This window comes from Mobula birostris, chromosome 30 (assembly GCF_030028105.1).
Source record: "Mobula birostris isolate sMobBir1 chromosome 30, sMobBir1.hap1, whole genome shotgun sequence".
Classification (NCBI taxonomy): domain Eukaryota; kingdom Metazoa; phylum Chordata; class Chondrichthyes; order Myliobatiformes; family Myliobatidae; genus Mobula; species Mobula birostris.
The window spans coordinates 39,150-60,227 of record NC_092399.1 but is presented as its reverse complement, the minus strand read 5'-3'; the positions used below and the strand labels follow the sequence as shown (position 1 = coordinate 60,227).

Below are 21,078 nucleotides of genomic sequence, written 5' to 3'. Positions count from 1 at the left end.
TCCGGTCACTCTTCGCTTACCTTCGGCACTTTCCGCCAAACGCCGACCGTGTCTCCTTACCTTCGGCACTTTCCGCCAATCCGCTGTTTCCACTGTCGCTTCCCGGCTGAAAGGGTTCGTGGGGGTGATACAACATGGATGGTGGGGTTTGCAGCAAGAACTGGAAATATACCCTAAAAGAGCCGCCTATAGTTATTACCTTTAAGAACTCCCCAATCATGCGCTGACTAATCTTGAACATTACGTAGAAAAATAAAGACGCAAGCGACAGATGCTGGGATCTGAAGCAAAACACAAAAGTCAGGAGGAACTCAGCAGGTCTTGCGGAGAAATGAACACGAGACATTTCGGGTGGAGAGCCTCAAGGTGGGAAATTAGGATTTCTGAATCAAAAGTTCATTTTTAAACATCAAATGCCATAATTTAAGATGCAATCACAAACACAAGAAATTCTGCGGATGCTGCAAATCCAGAGTAATACGCGCAAAATGCTGAAGGAACTCAGTATATCAGGCAGTATCTATGGAAATGAATAAACAGTCAACGTTTCGACTGAGGCCCTTCATCAGAATTGAGAAAGAAGGGAGAAAGACGCCGGAATTTTAAAAAAGGTGGGGACAGGAGAAGGAGGATAGCCAGAAGGTGATAGTTGAAGCCAGGTGGGTGAGAAAAGTAAAGAGCTGGAGAGAAAGGAACTTGCTAGGCCAGGAAAGTGGACTGTGTGAGAAAGGGAAGAAGGAGGGGCACTGAGGGAGGGGGTGGTGGTGAAGATCTGTATAGTGGCAGGATCCTTTGGAGATGGCGGAAGCTGCGGAGAATGATGTGTTGGATGCAGAGACGCATAAGACCAAGAGGAATTCTATCACTGTTAAGGCAGCGGGAAAAGGAGGGGATGCAGGTGAGGGCAGCATCTGTGGTGGAGGAAGGGAAACTCCATTCTTTGAAGAAGGAGGATCTCTGATGTCCTGGAAAGGAAAGCCATATCCTGGAAATAGATGCAGCGGAGGTGAAGGAACTGAGAATAGGGAATAGACAATAGACAATAGGTGCAGGAGTAGGCCATTCGGCCCTTCCAGCCAGCACCGCCATTCACTGTGATTATGGCTGATCATCCACAATCAGTATCCAGTTCCTGCCTTATCCCCATAACCTTTGATTCCGCTATCTTTAAGATCTCTATCCGTCTCTTTCTTGAAAGCATCCAGAGACTTGGCCTCCACAGCCTTCTGGGGCAGAGTATTCCATATATCCACCACTCTCTGGGTGAAAAAGTTTTTCCTCAACTCCATTCTAAATGGCCTACCCCTTATTCCTAAACTGTGGCCTCTGGTTCTGGACTCACCCATCAGCGGGAACATGCTTCCTGCCTCCAGCATGTCCAATCCCTTAATAATATATGTTTCAATAAGATCCCCTCTCAGCCTTCTAAATTCCAGAGTATACAAGCCCAGTCGCTCCAATCTTTCGACATATGACAGTCCCGCCATCCCGGGAATTAACCTTGTGAACCTACGCTGCATTCCCTCAATAGCAAGAATGTCCTTCCTCAAATCTGGAGACCAGAACAGCACACAGTACTCCAGGTGTGGTCTCACCAGGGCCCTCTACAGCTGCAGAAGGACCTCTTTGCTCTTATACTCAATTCCCCTTGTTATGAAGGCTAGCATGCCATTAGATTTCTTCACTGCCTGCTGTACTTGCATGCTTGCTTTCAGTGACTGATGTACAAGAACACTTAGATCTCGTTGTGCTTCCCCTTTTCCTAACTTGACTCCATTTAGATAATAATCTGCTCTCCTGTTCTTACCACCAAAGTGGATAACCTCACATTTATCCACATTAAACTGCATCTGCCATGCATCTGCCCACTCACCCAGCCTGTCCAAGTCACCCTGCATTCTTGTAACATCCTCCTCACATTTCACATTCCACCCAGCTTTGTGTCATCGGCAAATTGGCTAATGTTACTTTTAATTTCCTCATCTAAATCATTAATATATATTGTAAACAGCTGCGGTCCCAGCACTGAACCCTGCGGTACCCCACTGGTCACTGCCTGCCATTCCGAAAGGGACCCGTTAATCGCTACTCTTTCTTTTCTGTCAGCCAGCCAATTTTCAATCCATGTCACTACTCAGTCCCCAATACCATGTGCCCTAATTTTGTCCACTAATCTCCTATGTGGGACTTTATCAAAAGCTTTCTGAAAGTCCAGGTACACTACATCCACTGGCTGTCCCTTGTCCATTTTCATAGTTACATCCTCAAAAAATTCCAGAAGATTAGTCAAGCACGATTTCCCCTTCGTAAATCCATGCTGACTCGGACCGATCCTGTTACTGTTATCCAGATGTGTCGTAATTTCATCTTTTATAATTAACTCCAGCATCTTTCCCACCACTGACGTCAGGCTAACCGGTCTATAATTCCCTGTTTTCTCTCTTTCTCCCTTCTTGAAGAGAGGGACAACATTAGCCACCCTCCAATCCACAGGAACTGATCCTGAATCTATAGAACATTGGAAAATGATTACCAATGCGTCCACGATTTCTAAAGCCACCTCCTTAAGTACCCTGGGATGCAGACCATCAGGTCCCGGGGACTTACCAGCCTTCAGACCCAACAGTCTATCCAACACCATTTCCTGCCTAATATAAATTTTCTTCAGTTCATCCATTACCCTAGGTCCTTTGGCCACTATTATACCTGGGAGATTATTTGTGTCTTCTCTAGTGAAGACAGATCGAAAGTACCTGTTCAAATCGTCTGCCATTTCCTTGTTCCCCATAAGTTCACCCGTTTCTGTCTTCAAGGGCCCAATTTTGGTCTTAACTATTTTTTCCCTTTTCACATAGCTAAAGAAGCTTTTACTATGCTCCTTTATATTCTTGGCTAGTTTACCTTCATATACCTCATTTTTTCTCTGTGTATTGCCTTTTTAGTTACCTTCTGTTGCTCTTTAAAAGTTTCCCAATCCTTCGGCTTCCCACTCGTCTTTGCTATGTTACTTCTCTTTTATTTTTATACTGTCCATTACTTCCCTTGTCAGCCACGGCCTCCCCTTACTCCCCTTAGGATCTTTCTTCCTCTTTGGAACAAACTGATCCTGCACCTTCCGCATTATTCCCAGAAACACTTGCCATTGCTGTTCCACTGTCATCCCTGCTAGGGTCTTTTTCCATTGAACTTTGGCCAGCTCCTCCCTCATAGCACCATAGTTCCCTTTGTTCAACTGTAATACTGATGCTTCCAAGTTTCCCTTCTCTCTCTCAAATTGTAGATTAAAACTTATCAAATTATGGTCACTACCTCCTAATGGCTCCTTTACCTCGAGGTCCCTGATCAAATCCGGTTCATTGCACAACACTAAATCTAGAATTGCGTTCTCTCTGGTAGGCTCCAGTACAAGCTGTTCTAAAAATCCATCTCGGAGGGACTCCACAAACTCCCTTTCTTGGGGTCCAGTACCAACCTGATTCCTCCAGTCTACCTGCATGTTGAAATCCCCCATAACAACTGTAGCATTACCTTTGCAACATGCCAATTTTAACTCTTGATTCAACTTACACCTTACATCCAGACTACTGTTTGGGGGCCTGTAGATAACTCCCATTAGGGTCTTTCTACCCTTAGAATTTTTCAGTTCTATCCATACTGACTCTAGTCTCCTGATTCTATGTCCCCCCTCGCAAGGGACTGAATATCATTCCTCACCAACAGAGCCACCCCACCCCCTCTGCCCATCAGTCTGTCCTTTCGATTGGACGTATACCCTTGAATATTCATTTCCCAGGCCCTGTCTACTTGAAGCCATGTCTCTGTTATTCCCACAACATCATACTTCCCAATTTCCAACTGCGCCTCAAGCCCATCCACTTTATTTCTTATACTCCGTGCATTCATATATAATAAGTTTAATTCATTACTCCCCTCACCCCCCATATCAATTCCTATTTCACTTGGCCATACTGTACGATCCCTTCTTGAGCTTTCTGCTCTGTTGATTCTGCTGTCTTTCTTAACTTCTCTTATTCTCACTTTCCCTTTATCACCATCCTTATATTTCCAGTTCGTCCCCTCCCCCCTACTACTTAGTTTAAACACACCCGTGTTGCAGAGGCAAACCTGCCTGCCAGAATGCTGGTGCCCCGGAATAGTATTTTGTTTGTTGACAGTTTGCCTCCGGCAATTGAGAAAGGAGAGGGAGGTGAAAGAAGTGAATCTGATTCCAGGAGTTAGTTCAGGAATGGTCTCTGGCACCTAACAACAGTCTCTATCAGTCAGGCCCCCAACACAACCTCACCCATTTAATTGACTTCTCAAACTTCCGCTAATGCCCCACCTCCCCCTTGTACCCCATCTGTTATTTATTTATATATACACATTCTTTCTCTCTCTCTCTCTCTCTCTCTCTCTCCTTTTTCTCCCTCTGTCCCTCTGACTATACCCCTTGTCCATCCTCTGGGTTTTCCCCCCATCCCCCTTTTCTTTCTCCCTGTGCTTCCTGTCCCATGATCCTCTCATATCCCTTTTTGCCAATCAAGTGTCCAGCTCTTGGCTCCATCCCTCCCCCACCTGTCTTCTCCTATCATTTTTGATCTCCCCCTCCCCGTCCCACTTTCAAATCTCTTACTAGCTCTTCTTTCAGTTAGTCCTGACGAAGGGTCTCGGCCCGAAACGTCGACTGTACCTCTTCCTAGAGATGCTGCCTGGCCTGCTGCATTCACCAGCAACTTTGATGTGTGTTGCTTGAATTTCCAGCACTTGCAGAATTCCCCGTGTTTGCGATATCAGAATGGGAATGGGATGTGGAATTAAAATGTGTGGCCACATTATTGATTATTGATTTTATTGACATTATTGATGTTACTTTCAAGGACTTGTTGCCTGCTTGTGCACTTGTTTGCAGACAAAGGAAGGAGGGACTCTTTGAATGACAGGTGATGCTCAGCCTGGTGAAATAAGTGGGAGGTCAGATGATACAGACCTCAGCCACATGATCTGGACACTGAATGAGCATTGTTGTGCCCACAGAAAAAAGTGGGTTTTGGAGGATCGATCAAGTGGATCGATCCAAATTGCTATTCCACCGCTGAAGAAGGGGTTGACTGGTGGGGAGTTGTCTATGTGTCCACCCTTGCCGGGGTGATAGCTCCACCACAGGAAAACCGGTCCCCCTGATTAAAGTCACAGTCGGTGACTTGTGAAGGATTTCGGAGGACGACAAGAAGATCGACGGCAACAGCTCACCTGAAGACTCAACTGCCCCTCTCTCTCTCTCTCTCTCTCTCTCTCTCTCCCCATCGCTATTCAACTAAATACCATGAACTGCACTGAACTGAACTTTAGTCAACATTGTAAGACTGTACCTTTTTACCCCTAGACTTAATGAAGCTTGGTTTCCATACATATATTTCCACACTTACTGATTTACGTACTCATATATATATATATTCATTGCTAACCTGTGTTGTTTATTTACATTGATATTACTGTATTGCGTAATTACTAATAAATATTAGTAGTTTATAGTAATACGAGACTCCAAAGTGTTTTCCATTTCTGCTGGTTTCTTTATCCCCGTCACGGGGTACGTGACAAATAGGTACATGGAGCTTAGAAAAATAGAGGGCTATGGGTAACCCTAGCTAATTTCTAAAATAAGTACATGTTCGGCACATCATTGTGGGCCGAAGGACCTGTACTGTGCTCTAGGTTTTCTATGTTTCTATTTGGGAAGGGATTCGTTTAGTTACCTGAGCTCCTGAAACACCAGCCAGTTCATGCAGGGGAATAGCCTTACACCTCTTCCAAGTGTGGGAAGGGATTCACTCAGTGTACGCACCTTGGAAGACTCCAATGAGTTTGCAATAAGTAGAAACAACACTTCTGAAGTATCAGCAAATTCATTTCAGGGAGGAAGTTCAAATAAGTGGCATGTTAAATTTTTAACAGCCTTGGTGACTGTATCTAGTTGCAAGTTCACAAGGGGTTATTGATGTCAGATTCTGCAGTTCTTACAGCTGTTCGTCAAATCCAGAACAGAACTCTGGTTACTAAGCATTGGAGTGGTTTGTTCTGCTGATGTTAGCCTTATATTAGACTGCTGTTTAATACTGTAAATCTGTGACAAAAAAATCAGTTCTAGTTGAAGTCCTGTGTCTCAGATGTTTACTATCTCTGCCACATGCCCAATATACAGTAGAGAGGCCACTTATCCCATCTGGTCCCTGTGTACCACATCAGTGCTTTTAAATCCACCCCTGCTGTCCACCCCTTGTTCTCCCTGTGATGACAGGTTGCAACTGGTCACTAATCTGTTGGTGAAGGGTTTTACCTTGAATTTCCTCCGTGACTTTATGCAGACTGCAGAAGATGAGCTCACTGTTTATTTGTCCCAAATATTCCACATTCCTTAGGGCTCTGGGCCAAGGAAGAATATTACGGGTCAAGGAAACTCCTGCTTCCTGCTGTTTTCAATGTTTTTGGGTCACAATCACTGTACCTTACACAGCTGGTTTATACTCTCCTCTAAAGTATGAGAGCAGAATGGGCAGCCATTTGATAAATTTTCAGTGGAGCAGGGTTATAAACCAAATTGGGCATTTCGCATTGGGCAGAAATTTGGGGCTCAAGAAAGTGGTGTGGGGATGAGTCTATGGGGAAGGAAAGGGAAGCAAAGCAGAAGGATGTGGCTACAAATGAAAGATCAGCAAAATTTGGAAAGTAGTTTACTGAAAAACTGTTGTTTTATTTTTGCAAAATGCTGGATAAACTTAGCAGGTCACGCAGCATCTAGAAACCGGTGAAGGGGTTCAACGTGAAGCCTTGGCTATTTATCTGCAGATGCTGCATGACCTGCTTAATTTCTCCAGCATTTTGCATGTGCATTTCTCTATATTTTGAGTATCTGCAGCATCTCTTGTTTTTGTTTCATACCTGCACTTGCAAATGTATTGGACTTTGACCTTTGACACACAGAGTGCCTGTTAGTATTGAGTAGATTGTGTGTGGGAGTCTGCTGCGTTAGCTGTTGAGTTTCACACATAAAAACATTGCCTGGTTTTGAGGGATGTGGCAGAGAGGAACTGGTGCTTTTATGTATTTATATTAATTTTGTTCTTTATCTTACTGGATTTTTGGCACTGTATCAGAACTGGAGTAAGAAATAGTTCTTTCTCCTTTACACTTGTGTACGGGAAATGACAATAAACAATCTTGAATGTTGAAAGGACTAGATAAGGTAGATACGGAGGGAATGTTTCCTATGGTGGGGGTATCCAGAACTGGAGGACACAGTTTCAAAATTGAGGGGCAAGCTTTTAGAACAGAGGTAAGGAGGATTTTTTAAAGTCAGGGAGCAGTGAACCTATGGAATGCTGTGCCACAGACTGCAGTGGAGGCCAAGTCCGTAGCTTTATTTAAAGCGGAAGTTGATAGTTTTCCTGATTGGTCAGGGCATCAAAGGATATGTCGAGAAGGCAGGTTGAGTGGGATCCGGGATCAGCCATGATGGAAAGTTGGAGAAGGTTCGATGGTCTGAATGGCCTAATGTACTGGTTTTTGCACATAGGCCTCAGAGGAGCTATGTTTCATTTGAATGTAGACACATATATAGCGGAATGAGTACGAATAGAGAATGGCACCTCGTTTACCCAGAAATCTTCGCAGATCAGAACTCGCCGTCGGTAACCCACAGAACAAGTGCGCATACGCCAAAGGTCAGAGATCGCGCATGCGCTCAGTGGACAAAAGGCTCTGGAGGATGGTAGCAGGTATGAGTGGGGCTCTGGGCGGGAGTTTCATCAGTATCCACGGCCGCACCGCGAATGACGAACAACTGCTGCAGATTCCGGACACACCGCGGTCTCTTAGCCTAATGAGTTTTTTCCTGAGTAGGGATGGTGCTGGCGCCATTTCAATAGCGCATGCGCGTTGCTCGGGCCGCGGCAGATCAGTCAGGCACTGAACAACGCACACAATACTGGAGAACTCAGCAGGTCAGGCAGCATCTATGGAAAAGAATAAACAGTCGACGTTTCGGGCCAAGACCCTTCTCAGGACTGGGGAAAAAAAAGGTGAGATCAGAGTAAGAAGGTGGGGGAGGGGAGGAAGAAGTACTAGGTGAAACTGGGAGGGGGAGTGAAGTAAAGAGCTGGGAAGTTGTTTGGTGAAAGAGATAAAGGACTGGAGAAGGGGGACTCTCATAGGAGAGGGTAGAAGACCATGGAAGAAGGGGAAGAGGGAAGAGCACCAGAGAGAGGTGACGGGCAGGTAAGGAGATAAGGTGAGAGGGGAAACGAGAATGGTGAAGGAGAGGGGAGGGGCAATTACCAGAAGTTTGAGAAATCAATGTTTATGCCATCAGGTTGGAGGCTACCCAGACAGAATATAAGGTGTTGCTCCTCCAATATGAGTGTGGCCTCATCATGACAGTAGATGAGGCCATCGCCTGACATGTCAGAATTGAAATGGATGGCCACTGGGAGATCCTGCTTTTTCTGGCAAACAGAGCGTAGGTGCTCCCAATCTATGTTGGGTTGGCCATACTGGGAGCACCAGATACAGTTGGTGACCCCAACAGATGCACAGGTGAAGTGTTGCCTCACCTGGAAAGACCTGTCAGCCCATGGCCTCCTCTACTGCCGCAAAAAAGTCAAACTCAGATTAGAGGAGTAACACCTTGTATTCTGTATGGGTAGCCTCTAACATGATGGCATGAACATCGATTTCTCAAATTTACGGTATTCCCCATTCCCCAATTCTCATTTTCCTCTCTCAACTTATCTCCTTACCTGCCCATCACCTCTGGTGTTCTTCTTCCTTCCCTTTATCCATGGTCTTCTGCCCTCTCATCAAATTTCCCCTTCCCCAGTTCTTTATCTCTTTCACGAATCAACTTCCCAGTTCTTTACTTCACCCCTCCCTCCTCTCGGTTTCACCTATCACCTTGTTATTTCTTCCTTCCCTGCCTCTCACCTTATTGATCAGACCTCTTTTTTTCTCTCTATTCCTGATGAAGGATCTGGGTACAAAAAGTGGACAGCTTATTCTTTTCCATAGATGCTACCTGGCCTGCTGAGTTCCTCCAGCATTTTGTTTGTGTTGCTTAGATTTCTAGCATCTACAGATTTTCTTGTGTTTGTACTGCAGCATTGAAACAGACTCTGTGGCCCATCTGGTATATGCTGAACCATTAATCTGCCTCATCCCATTTACCTGCATCGGACCATAGGCTTCCATGCCACTCTTGTCAATGTACCTATCCAAATTTCACTTAAATGGTGAAATCGAATTTGTATCCACCATGAGTAGAAGCTCGTTCCACACTCTCACCACAAAATGAAGGTATCCCCCTTCATATTTCCTTTAAAGCATTTCACCATTCACCTTTAACACATGAACCCCAGTTGTAGTCTCATTCAACCTCAGTGGAAAAACCTTACCTGCATTTACCTTACATAATTTTGTATACCTCTATTAAATGTCCCTTCAGTCTTCTCCATTCTAAAGAATAAAGTCCTAACCTATTCAACATTTCCCTATAACACAAGTCTTCAAGTCTTGGCAACATCCTTGCAAATTTTCTCTACACCCTTTCAATCATATTAGACACTAAGACATAGGAGCTGAATTAGTCCATTCAGCCCATCAAGTATGCTCCATCATTTCATCATGGCTGATCACGGATTCCACTCAACCCCATAGATCTGTCTTCTCACCATATACTTTGATGCCTGACCAATCAGGAAACTATCAACTTCCGCTTTAAATATACCCATACTTGGCCTCCTCCACAGTCTGTGGTAGAGCATTCACAGATTCACTACCCTCTGGCTAATAAGAATTCTCCTTACCTCAGTTCTAACAGGTCACCCTTCAATTTTGATTCTGTGCCCTCTAGTTCTGGGTGCCCCCACCATAAGAAACCCTAATGCAAATGTCACTCCACTCTAAGAAAGGAGGAAGGCAGCAGAAAGAAAAATATAGACCAGTTAGTTTGACCTCAGTGGTTGGGAAGACATTGGAGTCAATTGTTAAGGATGAGGCAATGGAGTACTTGGTGACACAGGACAAGATAAGACAAAGTTAACATGGTTTCCTTAAGGGAAAATCTTCCCTGATGAACCTGTTGTTATTCTTTGAGGAGATTACATGTAGGATTGAGGGGATGCAACAGATGTATATTGGGACTTTCAGAAAGCCTTTGACAAGATGTCACACATTGGGCTTCTTACCAAGTTTTGAGGCCATGGTATTACAGGAAAGCTACTGGTATGGTTGGAGCTTTGGCTAATTGGTAGGAGGCAGCAAGTGGGAAATAAAAGGATCCTTTTCTGGTTGGCTACCAGAGACTAGTGGTGTTCTGCAGAGGTCGGTGTTGTATTTCAGTGATTTAGATTATGGAATAGATGGCTTTGTTGCCAAGTTTGCAGACAATATAAAGATTGGTGGAGAGGCAGGTAGTGTTGAGGTAGTGCTAGGTTGCAGAAGGACTTAGTTTAGGAGAATGGGCAAGAGAGTGGCAAATGGTCATGCATTTTGGTAATAGAAATAAATGTGCAGATTGTTTTCTAAATGGGGAGAAAATCCAAAAATCTGAGAAACAAAGGGACTTGGGAGCCCTTGTGCACAACACCTTGAAGGTTAACTTGCAGGTAGAGTCGGTGGTGAGGAAGGCAAATGCAATGTTAGCATTCATTTCAAGAGGCCTAGAATATAAGAACAGAGATGTGATGCTGAGGCTTTATAAGGCAGTGATGAGGCCTCACCTTGAGTATTGTGAACAGTTTTGTGTTCCTTATTTAAGAAACGATGTTCTGGCATTGGAGAGGGTTCAGAGGAAGGTCACAAGGGTGATTCCGGGGATGAAAGGGTTATCATACGAGGAATGTTTGATAGCTGTAGGTCTGTACTCACTGGAATTTAGAAGGAATTGGGGGGAGGAGGCGTCTCTGAATGTTGAACGGCCAAGGTAGAGTAGATGTGGAAAGGAAGTTTCCCATGCTGGGGAAGTCGAGGACAAGAAGGCACCCAGCCTCAGGATATAGGGGTGTCCATTTAAAACAGATGCGGAGAAATTTCTTTAGCCGGGGGTAGTGAATTTGTGGAATTTATTACCAGAGGCAGCTATAGAGGCCAGGTCATTGGGGGTATTTAAAGCAAAGCTTGATAGTTTCTTGATTAGATACGACATCAAAGGTTTTGCTGAGAAGGCTGGGGAGTAGGGCTGAGGAAGGGAAAATAGGAACAGCCATGGTTGAATGATCAAATGGTGTAATTCTTCTCCTATGTCTTATGGTCTTATATGCAATATCCTCTCCACCTTCACCTTATCTAGTCCTTTCAACATTCAGTAGGTTTCAATGAAATCCCCCTGCATTCTTCTAAATTCCAATGAGTACTGGCCCAAAGCTGCCAAACACTCCTCATATGTTAACTGCTTCATTCCCGGAATCATCCTCATGAATCTCCTCTGGAGTCTCTCCAATGACAACTGACAACACATCCTTTCTGAGATATGGGGCCCAAAACTGTTGACAATACTCTAAGTGCAGCCTGACTAGTGTCTTATAAAGCCTCAGCATTATCTCCTTGGAATAATGCCAACATTGCATTTACCTTCTTTACCAGAGACTCAACCTGTAAATTAACCTTCTGGGAGTCTTGCACAAGGACTTCTAAGTCCCTCTGCACCTCTGATGTTCGAACCTTCTCCCCATTTCGATAATAGTCTGCACTATTGTTCCTTTTACCAAAATGCATTGTCATACATTTCCCAACACTGTATTCCATCTGCCACTTTTTTCCCATTCTTCCAATTTGTCTGTCCTGCTGTAATCGCATTGCTTCCTTAGCATTACCTGCCCCTCCACCTGTCTTCATGTCATCCACAAACTTTGCCACAATTCCATTATCTAAATCATTGACAAGCAATGTGAAAAGTAGCGGTCCTAACACTGGTCCCTGAGAAGCACCACTAGTCACTGGCAGCCAACCAGAAAAAGCCCTTTATTCCCACTCGCTGCCTCCTGCCTGTCAGCTATTCCACTATCCATGCCAGTATCTTTCCTGTAATGCCATAGGATTTTATCTGGTTAAGCAGCCTCATATGACACCTTATCAAACACCTTCTGAAAATCCAAATAAATGACATCTACTACCTCTCCTTTGTCCATGCTGCATGTTACTTCCTTGAAGAACTCCAACAGATTTGTCAGGCAAGATTTCCCTTTGCAGAAGCCATGCTGACTTTGACTTATTTTATCACCAGTCTCCAAGTACCTTGAAACCTCATCCTTAGTAATAGACTCTGGCACTTTCCCAACCACTGTGGTTAGGCTAACTGGCCTGTAATTTCCTTTCTTTTGCCTTCCTCCCTTCTTCAAGAGTGGATTGACAGTTGCAATTTTCCAGTCCTCCAGGATCATGCCAGAATCAAGTGATTCTTGAAAGATCATGCCCAGTCGTGACTTCAGTAACCTCTCTGAGGACTTTGAGATGTAGTCCACCTGGTTGAGGTGATTTATCCACCTTAAGAGCTTCAAGTTTGCCTAGCCCTTTTTCCTTTGTAATAGCAATGGCACACACTCCTGCTCCCTGACACGCACAGACATCTGACACACTGCTAATGTCTTAAACAGTGGAGAATGATGCAAAGTATTGTTAGGTTCATCTGCCATTTCTTTGTCCTTCATTACTACCTCAGCAGCATCATTTTCCAGTCGTCCAATATCAACTCTCACCTCCCTTTTACTCTTTGTATAACTGAAAAAAAGTTTCGTATCCTGCTTTATACTGTTGGCTAGTTTACCCTCATATTTCATCTTTTCCCTTACAGCTTTTTTAGTTGCCTTTTGTTGGATTTTAAAACCTTCCTAATCATCCAACTTCCCACTCACTTTTGATACCTTATATGCCTTTTCTTTGGCTTTTTGCAGTCCTTAACTTCCCTTGTCAGCCACAGTTGCCTACCCCTGCCATTTGAGAACTGCTTCTGTGAGACATATCTATCCTGTGCCTTGTGAACTATTCCCAGAAATTTCAGCCACCTCTGCTCTGCCGTCATCCCCACCAGTATCCTCCTCCAATCCACCTGGGCAAGCACCTCTTTCGTGCCTCTGTAATTCCCTTTATTCCGTTATAATACTGATACATATGACTTATGCCTCTCCCTCTCAAATTGTAGTATGAATTCAATCATATTATGATCACTGCCTCTTAAAAGCTCCTTTACATTAAGCTCCTAATAAATCTGGGTTACTGCACTACACCCAGTCTAAGACAGTCTTTCCCCTAGTAGGCTCAAGCACAAACTGCTTTAAAAATCTATCTTGTAAGCATTCAGCAAATTCCCTCTCTTGCGATCCGACACCGAACTGATTTTCCCAATCCCCTTGCATATTGAAGTCCTCCATTACAATTGTGACACTACCCTTATTACATGCCTTTTCCAGGTCCCTTTGCCATCTGAACCCCACATCTTGGTTATTATTTGGAGGCCTCTATATGGTTTCTTTACCCTTGCAATTTCTTAACCTCACCCACAAATATTCAACATTCTGTGACCCTGTGTCACCTCTTTCTAAAGATGTAACTCCATCTCTTACCAATAGAGCCACTCCACCGCATATGCCTTTCTGCCTGTCCTTTCGATAGAAAGTATATCCTTTGATGTTAAGTTCCCAACTATGGCCTTCTTTTAGCCACAACTCAATAATGCCCATAACATCATACCGACCAATATCTAATTACGCCACAAGTTCGTCCACCTTATTCCAAATGTTACGCTTCTTTAAATACCGCACCTTTAGTCCTTCATTCTTCGCCCTTTTGAATTTTGCCTGTGTGTACGATTTAACTCTTTGCTCTGCCTGCATTTGTACCTAATCACTGGCTTGTCCTTCCTTAGATTCATGTTACACCCATCATCTGCTTGTAAATCTGCTGGTTCATCTTCAGCTCTGTCATCCTGGTTCCCATTCCCCCGCCATATTAGTTTAAACCACTTCCAACAGCTCCAGCAAACCTGCCCACAAGAATATTGGTCCCTCTTGGATTATTTTCATCTTTCCTGTAGTTAGTTGACCAGAACTGCCCACAATACTCCAAATTAGGGCTCATTAATGTTTCCTATACTCAATACAATTCAATATGTGGTCAGTTAGAATCGCCTACTATCAGAACTTTATGCTTCTTGCAATAGTTTGCGATATCTATAAATTTGCTCCTCTAAATTCTGTGGACTGTTGGGTGGTCTGTAGCATAATCCCATAAACATGATCATACCTTTCTTACTCCGTAGTTCTACCCATAAGGCCTCACTAGATGAGCTCCCCAGTCCATTTTGATGAAGCACTGCCATGACTAGTAATACTACCCCTTCTGCTCTATCACATCTAAAACAATGGAATCCCAGAACACAGAACTGCCAGTCTTGCCCCTCCTGCAACCAAGTCTTACTAAGGGCTACAAACTCATTATTCCAGGTGTTGCTCATTGCCTTTCCTAAAATACTCCTTGCATACGTAGCTCAAAACATTAGCCCCGCTATGCTCAGCCTTTTGATTCCCAACTTGGTATGTAGGCTTAACATCATCTCCCTCCATACCCCCTCCCCCATGCAGCAACAGCAAACATTTCCACTAGGATATTTGCCCCATCCAGTTCAGGTGCAAACCATCCCTTCTGTACAAGTCCCACCTTACCTGGAAGAGACCCCAGCAATCCAAAAATCTGATGCCCTCTCTAGCACAAGGCATGGTTAGCAGTCCTGAGATCACAACTCTGGAGGTTCTGTCCTTTAACTTAATGCATAACTTCCTGATCTCACTTTGCAGGACCTCGTCACAAATCCTATACATGACATTGATATTAACGTGTACCATGACCTCTGGCTGCTCACTCCCGACTTGATGCTGTGGACTCACTCTGAGATGTTCCTGACCCTGGCATCCGGAAGGCAACAAGCCATCCTGGATTCTCATTTATTTATTGAGATACAGCACAGAATAGACTATTCTGGTCCTTCAAGCCATGCCACCCAGCAACTCCTGATTTAACCCTAGTTTAATCGTGGGACGATTTACAATGGCCAATTAACCTACTAAACAGTACGTCTTTGGAATTTGGGAGAAAACTAGAGCACCCAGAGGAAACCCATGTGGTCATGGCGAGAATATATAAACTCTTTATAGGCAGTGCCAGGAGATGATAAACACAAAAAAGTCTGCAGCTGCTGGAAATCCAAACCAATATACACAAAATGTTGGAGGAACTCAGAAGGTCAGGCAGCATCTTTGGAAATGAATAAACAGTCGACATTTTGGGCTGAGACCCTTCTTCAGGACTGTGGAGAAAAGAGAAAAGATACCAGAATAAAATGGTGTGAGGAGGGGAAGAAAGCTAGCTGGAAGGAACCCGGGTTGCTGGTACTGCAAAGCTTTGTGCTACTATATTATTGTACCTCCCTGGTTCTCGTCCACAGAACCTCATTTCTGTTCCCCTAACCAACAAATTTCCTATCACTACAACTCACCTCTTCTCCCCACTTCCTTTCTGAGCCAAAGAACTAGACTCAGTGCCAGAGACCTGACTACTGTGGCTTTCCTCTGCTAGGTCACCCCCCCTCCCCCACCCAACAGTGTCCAAATTGCTGTTGAGGGGAATAGCCACAGGAGTACTCTGCACTGGTTGCTTATCCTCTAATGAACAGGATCCCACCACCAAACACATCTTTCCCTCCTATCACTTTCTGCTTTCTGCAGGGATCGCTCCCTACCCAACTCCCTTGTCGCATTTGCTCCTCCCCACTGAACTCTATCCTGGCACTTATCCCTGCAAGCGGAACAAATGCTACTCCTGCCCGTCACTGCCATTCAGGGCCCCAAACAGTCTGTCCAGGTGAGGCGACACTTCATCTTTGAGTCTGTTGTAGTCATAGACTGTGTCCAGTGTTCCTGTATATCGGTGAGATCCGATGTAGATTGGGAGACTGCTTCACCAGGTTCTCCCAGTGGCCACCCATTTTAATTCCACTTCCCATTCCCGTTCCAATATGTCTATACATGGCCTCCAACACTATCGTGATGAGGCCACACTGTTGGAAGAACAACACCTTATATTCTGTCTGGGTAGCCTTTAACCTGATGGCATGAACATCGACTTCTCAAACTTCTGGTGATGCCTCCCCTCCCTCCTTCACCATTCCCCATTCCTTTTTCCCTCTCTTACCTTAACTCCTTGCCCGCCCGTCACCTTCCTCTGGTGCTCCTCCCCCCTTTTCTTTTTTCCATGGCCTTCTGTCCTCTTCTATCAGACTCCCCCTTCTCCAACCAATCTATCTCTCTCTTTCACCAATCAACTTCTCAGCTCTTTACTTCAGCCCTTCCCCTTCAGGTTTCACCTATCACCCGTGTCTCTCTCCCCTCCCAACCTTTAAATCTACTCCTCAGCTTTTTTTCTCCAGTCCTGCTGAAGGGTCTTGGCCCAAAACGTCAACTGTACTCTTTTCCATAGATGCTGCCTGGCCTGCTGAGTTCCTCCAGCATTTTGTGTGTGTTGCTTGGATTTCCAGCTTCAGCAGATTTGCTCTTGTCCACTTATCACTTTCTAGCTTGTACTCGTTTCCCACTCCTACCTTCTTTTTCAGGCTATTTCCCCTTTCCTTTCAAGTCCTGAGGAAGGTTCTTGGCCTGAAACATTGACTCTCTATGTATTTCCATAGATGCTTCCTAACCTGTTGAGTTCCTCCAACATTTTGAGTGTGTTACTCTGCTCTACCTCCGCTGGTCCTGGACCTTTCTACCTGTGAGAACATGTTTTGTCCCAATTTCATATTCATATCAGGCACCTTTGTCCAGGACAACAAGTGACCTGTAGCATTCAATTGCAAAGATATGCAGATTACCAATCTCCATTGAGAAAGTCTAATCAGTTTCCCTTTGTATTCATTGGCATTGCCATTGGTGAGTTGATCAGAATCAATCATCTGGGTGGAGGAGGAGGTCAAGGTCAATAGAAAATCTCCAGGGTCAGCCATGTAATATCAAGTGCTCTTTGTAGCACTGTGGGACATGAACAGAACTTGAAATAATACTAATGGGGGGAGAGACAAACTGAGCAAATTCACAGATTGATATTGGGTAGAAATAGCCCATTCTGATACAGACTGGAAAACAGTTAGAGAATGTGATGATTAGTCTGGATGCCTGCACTGTACCCAGATGGAAGATTGAGGAGTTGTTCCTCCAACTGGGGTTAAACCTTACTGTAACAGTGTGAAGTCAAAGCTCACCATAGAAACTAAAATGATCTCATCTGCAATATAGTCCTTCACCCATGTATGTCTTTTATTACTCTTTTTAAAGGTTAGAAACGGCAAAGAATTTATGTACGGAAATCTCAGACATAACAACATGTCAGTTCTGTAGTGTGTGTTAGTTTACCAGCACTTGAATATCACCAATCCTTGAGAGTGGAAGAGGAGATGCTTAAGAAGAGAGCGCAGCAGTCGTAGCAAGGAGAACCTGAATCTGTGGTCAGGATAGTGGTGAGGTTTGGATGTACTCACCTGTTTTGAACATTTTAGTCTTCAAATTATTGAAGGAGTGACCAGATGTTCCTGTGTAACACCAATATATCTGTTGTTAATCCTTGAAGATGAAGAAATATTTCATCCCAGCTGGAAACGTGTTTTGTGTCTGAAATGAAGTTTTCTGTTGTAACTCAATGAAACCCACTGGAACTGGGGTGCTGAGAACACACCAGCATTTGTTCACTTCAGATCAGTTCTTCAACTGTATTGACTGTGTAAGGGATTTACTATGTCATACACTTGACTTGATTTGCTAGAGAATCGATAGCAGGGAGATATCATTCTCATAATGTGGAAGGAAATTCACTCAGTCAGCAGACCTGCAGGTACACCAGTGACTTCACAGTGGGGAGAGGCCATTCACCTACTGTGTGTCTAGGAGTGGTTCGACTCTGTCATCCAAGCTGGAGATACATCAGAAAATTCACAGTGAGAGGCCGTTCACCTGTTCCATGTGAGGGAAGAGTCACTTACTCAGCCCACTTACAGACACACCAGTGAATTTGAAAGGAGGGAGACCATTCAACTGTTCCGTGCATGGAAAGAGATCCATTCAGTCATCGCATCTGCTGATGCATGAGTAATTTCACACTGGGGAGAGGCCGTTCACCTGCTCAGACAGTAGGAAGGGATTCACTCAGTCGTGCCACCTACAGACACACCAGTGATTTCACTTGCTCAGAATGTGGAAAGTGATTCACTCAGACATCTGATTTGCTGACTGATTAGTGAGTACACACTGGGGAGAGGCCATTCACCTGCTCAAACTAGAAAGGGATTCACTCAGTCATCTGACCTATTGGCACACTAGTCAGTTCACAGTGGGGAGATGTCGTTCACCTGCTCAGACCGTGGGAAGGGATTTATTCTGTCATCCCACCTAACGACACACCAGCGAGTTCACACTGAGCAGACTCCATCAACCTGTTCTGTGTGTGGGAAGCAATTCACTCAGTTATGCAACCAACAAGCACACCAATCAGATCACAATGGGGAGAGATCTTTTATGTGTTCAGACTGTGGGAAGGCATTCACTCAGTCATCCTACCTGCAGACACACCAGCAAGTTCACACTGGGGAGAGGCCATTCACTTGCTCAGACTGTGGGAAGGGATTCACTCGGTCATCCCACCTGCAGACACACCAGCGAGTTCACACTGGGGAGAGGCCATTCACTTGTTCAGACTGTGGGAAGGGATTCACTCGGTCATCTGACCTATTGGCACATCAGTCAATTCACACTGGGGAGAAGCCGTTCACCTGCTCAGACTGTGGGAAGGCATTCACTCGGCTATTTCACCTGCAGACACACCAGAGAATTCACACTGGGGAGAGGCCGTTCACCTGCTCAGACTGTGGGAAGGGATTCACTCGGTCTTCTCAACTCAAGGAACATAAGCAAATTCACACTGGGGAGAGGCCGTTCACCTGCTCAGACTGCGGCAAGGGATTTCCTCGGTCATTTCAACTGAAGGTACACCAGCGAGTTCACACTGGGGAGAGGCCATTCATCTGCTCGGATTGTGGGAAGGGATTCACTCAATCATCTCAACTGAAGGTACATCAGCGAATTCACACTGGGGAGAGGCCATTCATCTGCTCAGACTGTGGGAAGGGATTCACTCGGTCATCTCACTTACAGACACATCAGTCAATTCACACTGGGGAGATGCCATTCGTCTGCTCAGATTGCGGGAAGAGGTTTCCTCGGTCATTTCAACTGAAAGTACACCAGCGAGTTCACACTGGCGAGAGGCCATTCATCTGCTTAGACTGTGGAAAGGGATTCACTCAGTCATCTCAGCTGAAGGTACATCAGCGAGTTCACACTGGTGAGAGGCCGTTCATCTGCTCAGACTGTGGGAAGGGATTCACTCGGTCATCTCACCTATTAGTACACCAGTCAGTTCACATTGGGGAGAGGCCGTTCGCCTGCTCAGACTGTGGGAAGGCATTCACTCGGTTATCCCACCTACAGACACACCAGCAAGTTCACACTGGGGAGAGGCCATTCACCTGTTCAGAATGTGGGAAAGGATTCACTCGGTCATCTGACCTACTGGCACACCAGTTAGTTCACACTGGGGAGAGACCATTCACCTGCTCAGACTGTGGGAAGGCATTCACTCGTTCATTCCACCTGCAGACACACCAGCGAGTTCACACTGGGGAGAGGCCTTTCATCTGCTCAGACTGTGGGAAGGCATTCACTCAGTCATCTCAACTGAAGGAACATAAGCAAGTTCACACTGGGGAGAGGCCTTTCATCTGCTCAGACTGCGGGAAGGGATTCACTCGGTCATCTCACCTACTGGCACACCAGTCAGTTCACACTGGGGAGAGGCCGTACACCTGCTCAGACTGTGGGAAGGGATTTCCTCAGTCATCTCACTTACGGGCACACCAGTCAATTCACACTGGAATGAGGCCATTCACCTGCTTAGACTGTGGGCGGAGATTCAGTCAGTCATCTCAACTGAAGCTGCATCAGCGAGTTCACACTGGAGAGAGGCCGTTCATCTGCTCTGAGTGTGGGAAAGGATTCACTCGGTCATCTCACCTATTGGCACACCAGTCAGTTCACACTGGGGAGAAACCGTTCACCTGCTCAGACTGTGGGAAGGGATTCACTCAATCATTTCAGCTGAAGGTACATCAGCGAGTTCACACTGGGGAGAGGCCGTTCACCTGCTCTGAATGTGGAAAGGGATTCACTCGGTCATCTCACCTTATGACACACTACCGAGTTCATACTGGGGAAAAAATTTAAATAAGTTGCATGTTGATATTTAACCATGACAGTTGTTGAATCCAGAGGCAAGTTCAATGTGACTGTTGGTGTGCAACTCTGCAATTATTGCTGCTGCTCATCACACCCGGTTCTGCCCCCTGGTCACTGGGCATGGGGAGAGCTTCTTCAGCTGATGTTCACCTTTAATGGGACTGGAGTTTAATATTTTAGATCTGTGACAAATAAATTGATTCTATTTTAAACTCTGTCTTGGGTACTTAGTGAATCTGTAACACACCCGGTATACTGTAGGGAGTCAACTCAGCCCAGCTGATCTTTGCCAGTTTCTCTGTCCCATGATAACCCTTTAAAATCTATCCCTGCTGTACACCCCTTGCTCTCCCTGTGTAAGTGAATTCCAAGCAGTTACCACTCTGGGTGAATTTCCCTTGAATTTCCTGCATGACTTTCTGCAGACTGAAGAAGAAGGCAAGTTGACTGCAGTTATTTCGGACATGTTCTTCATCTGTCAAATCTTTGGCGGTGAAAGACATTGGTAATTAACCTGCTAATTCTGTTACATTGTGGGTTAATGATCAAAGGAAAGATGGCTTGAGTCATATGGTACTTTCTTGTAATGGTGTTTATTCCACGCATGAAAACAATCAAGCTTACAAAAATGAGCGAAGATAATGAAAAAAGAACTGCCACTATTTACTAGAAGATATCTACCAGAAAATACAACAACAGT

At 44.9% G+C, this 21,078-nt stretch overlaps 1 protein-coding gene across 1 annotated transcript; it reads left to right on the top strand.

The window, feature by feature from the left end:
• Positions 1-7,744: 7,744 nt before the first annotated feature.
• LOC140190491 (uncharacterized) lies at positions 7,745-20,562 on the top strand. The gene is made up of 2 exons (XM_072247117.1): positions 7,745-7,775; positions 17,370-20,562. The coding sequence occupies exon 2, from the start codon at positions 18,426-18,428 to the stop codon at positions 20,364-20,366; it is 1,941 nt and encodes a 646-aa protein (XP_072103218.1). The 5' UTR covers positions 7,745-7,775; positions 17,370-18,425; the 3' UTR covers positions 20,367-20,562.
• The last annotated feature ends 516 nt before the right edge of the window (positions 20,563-21,078 follow it).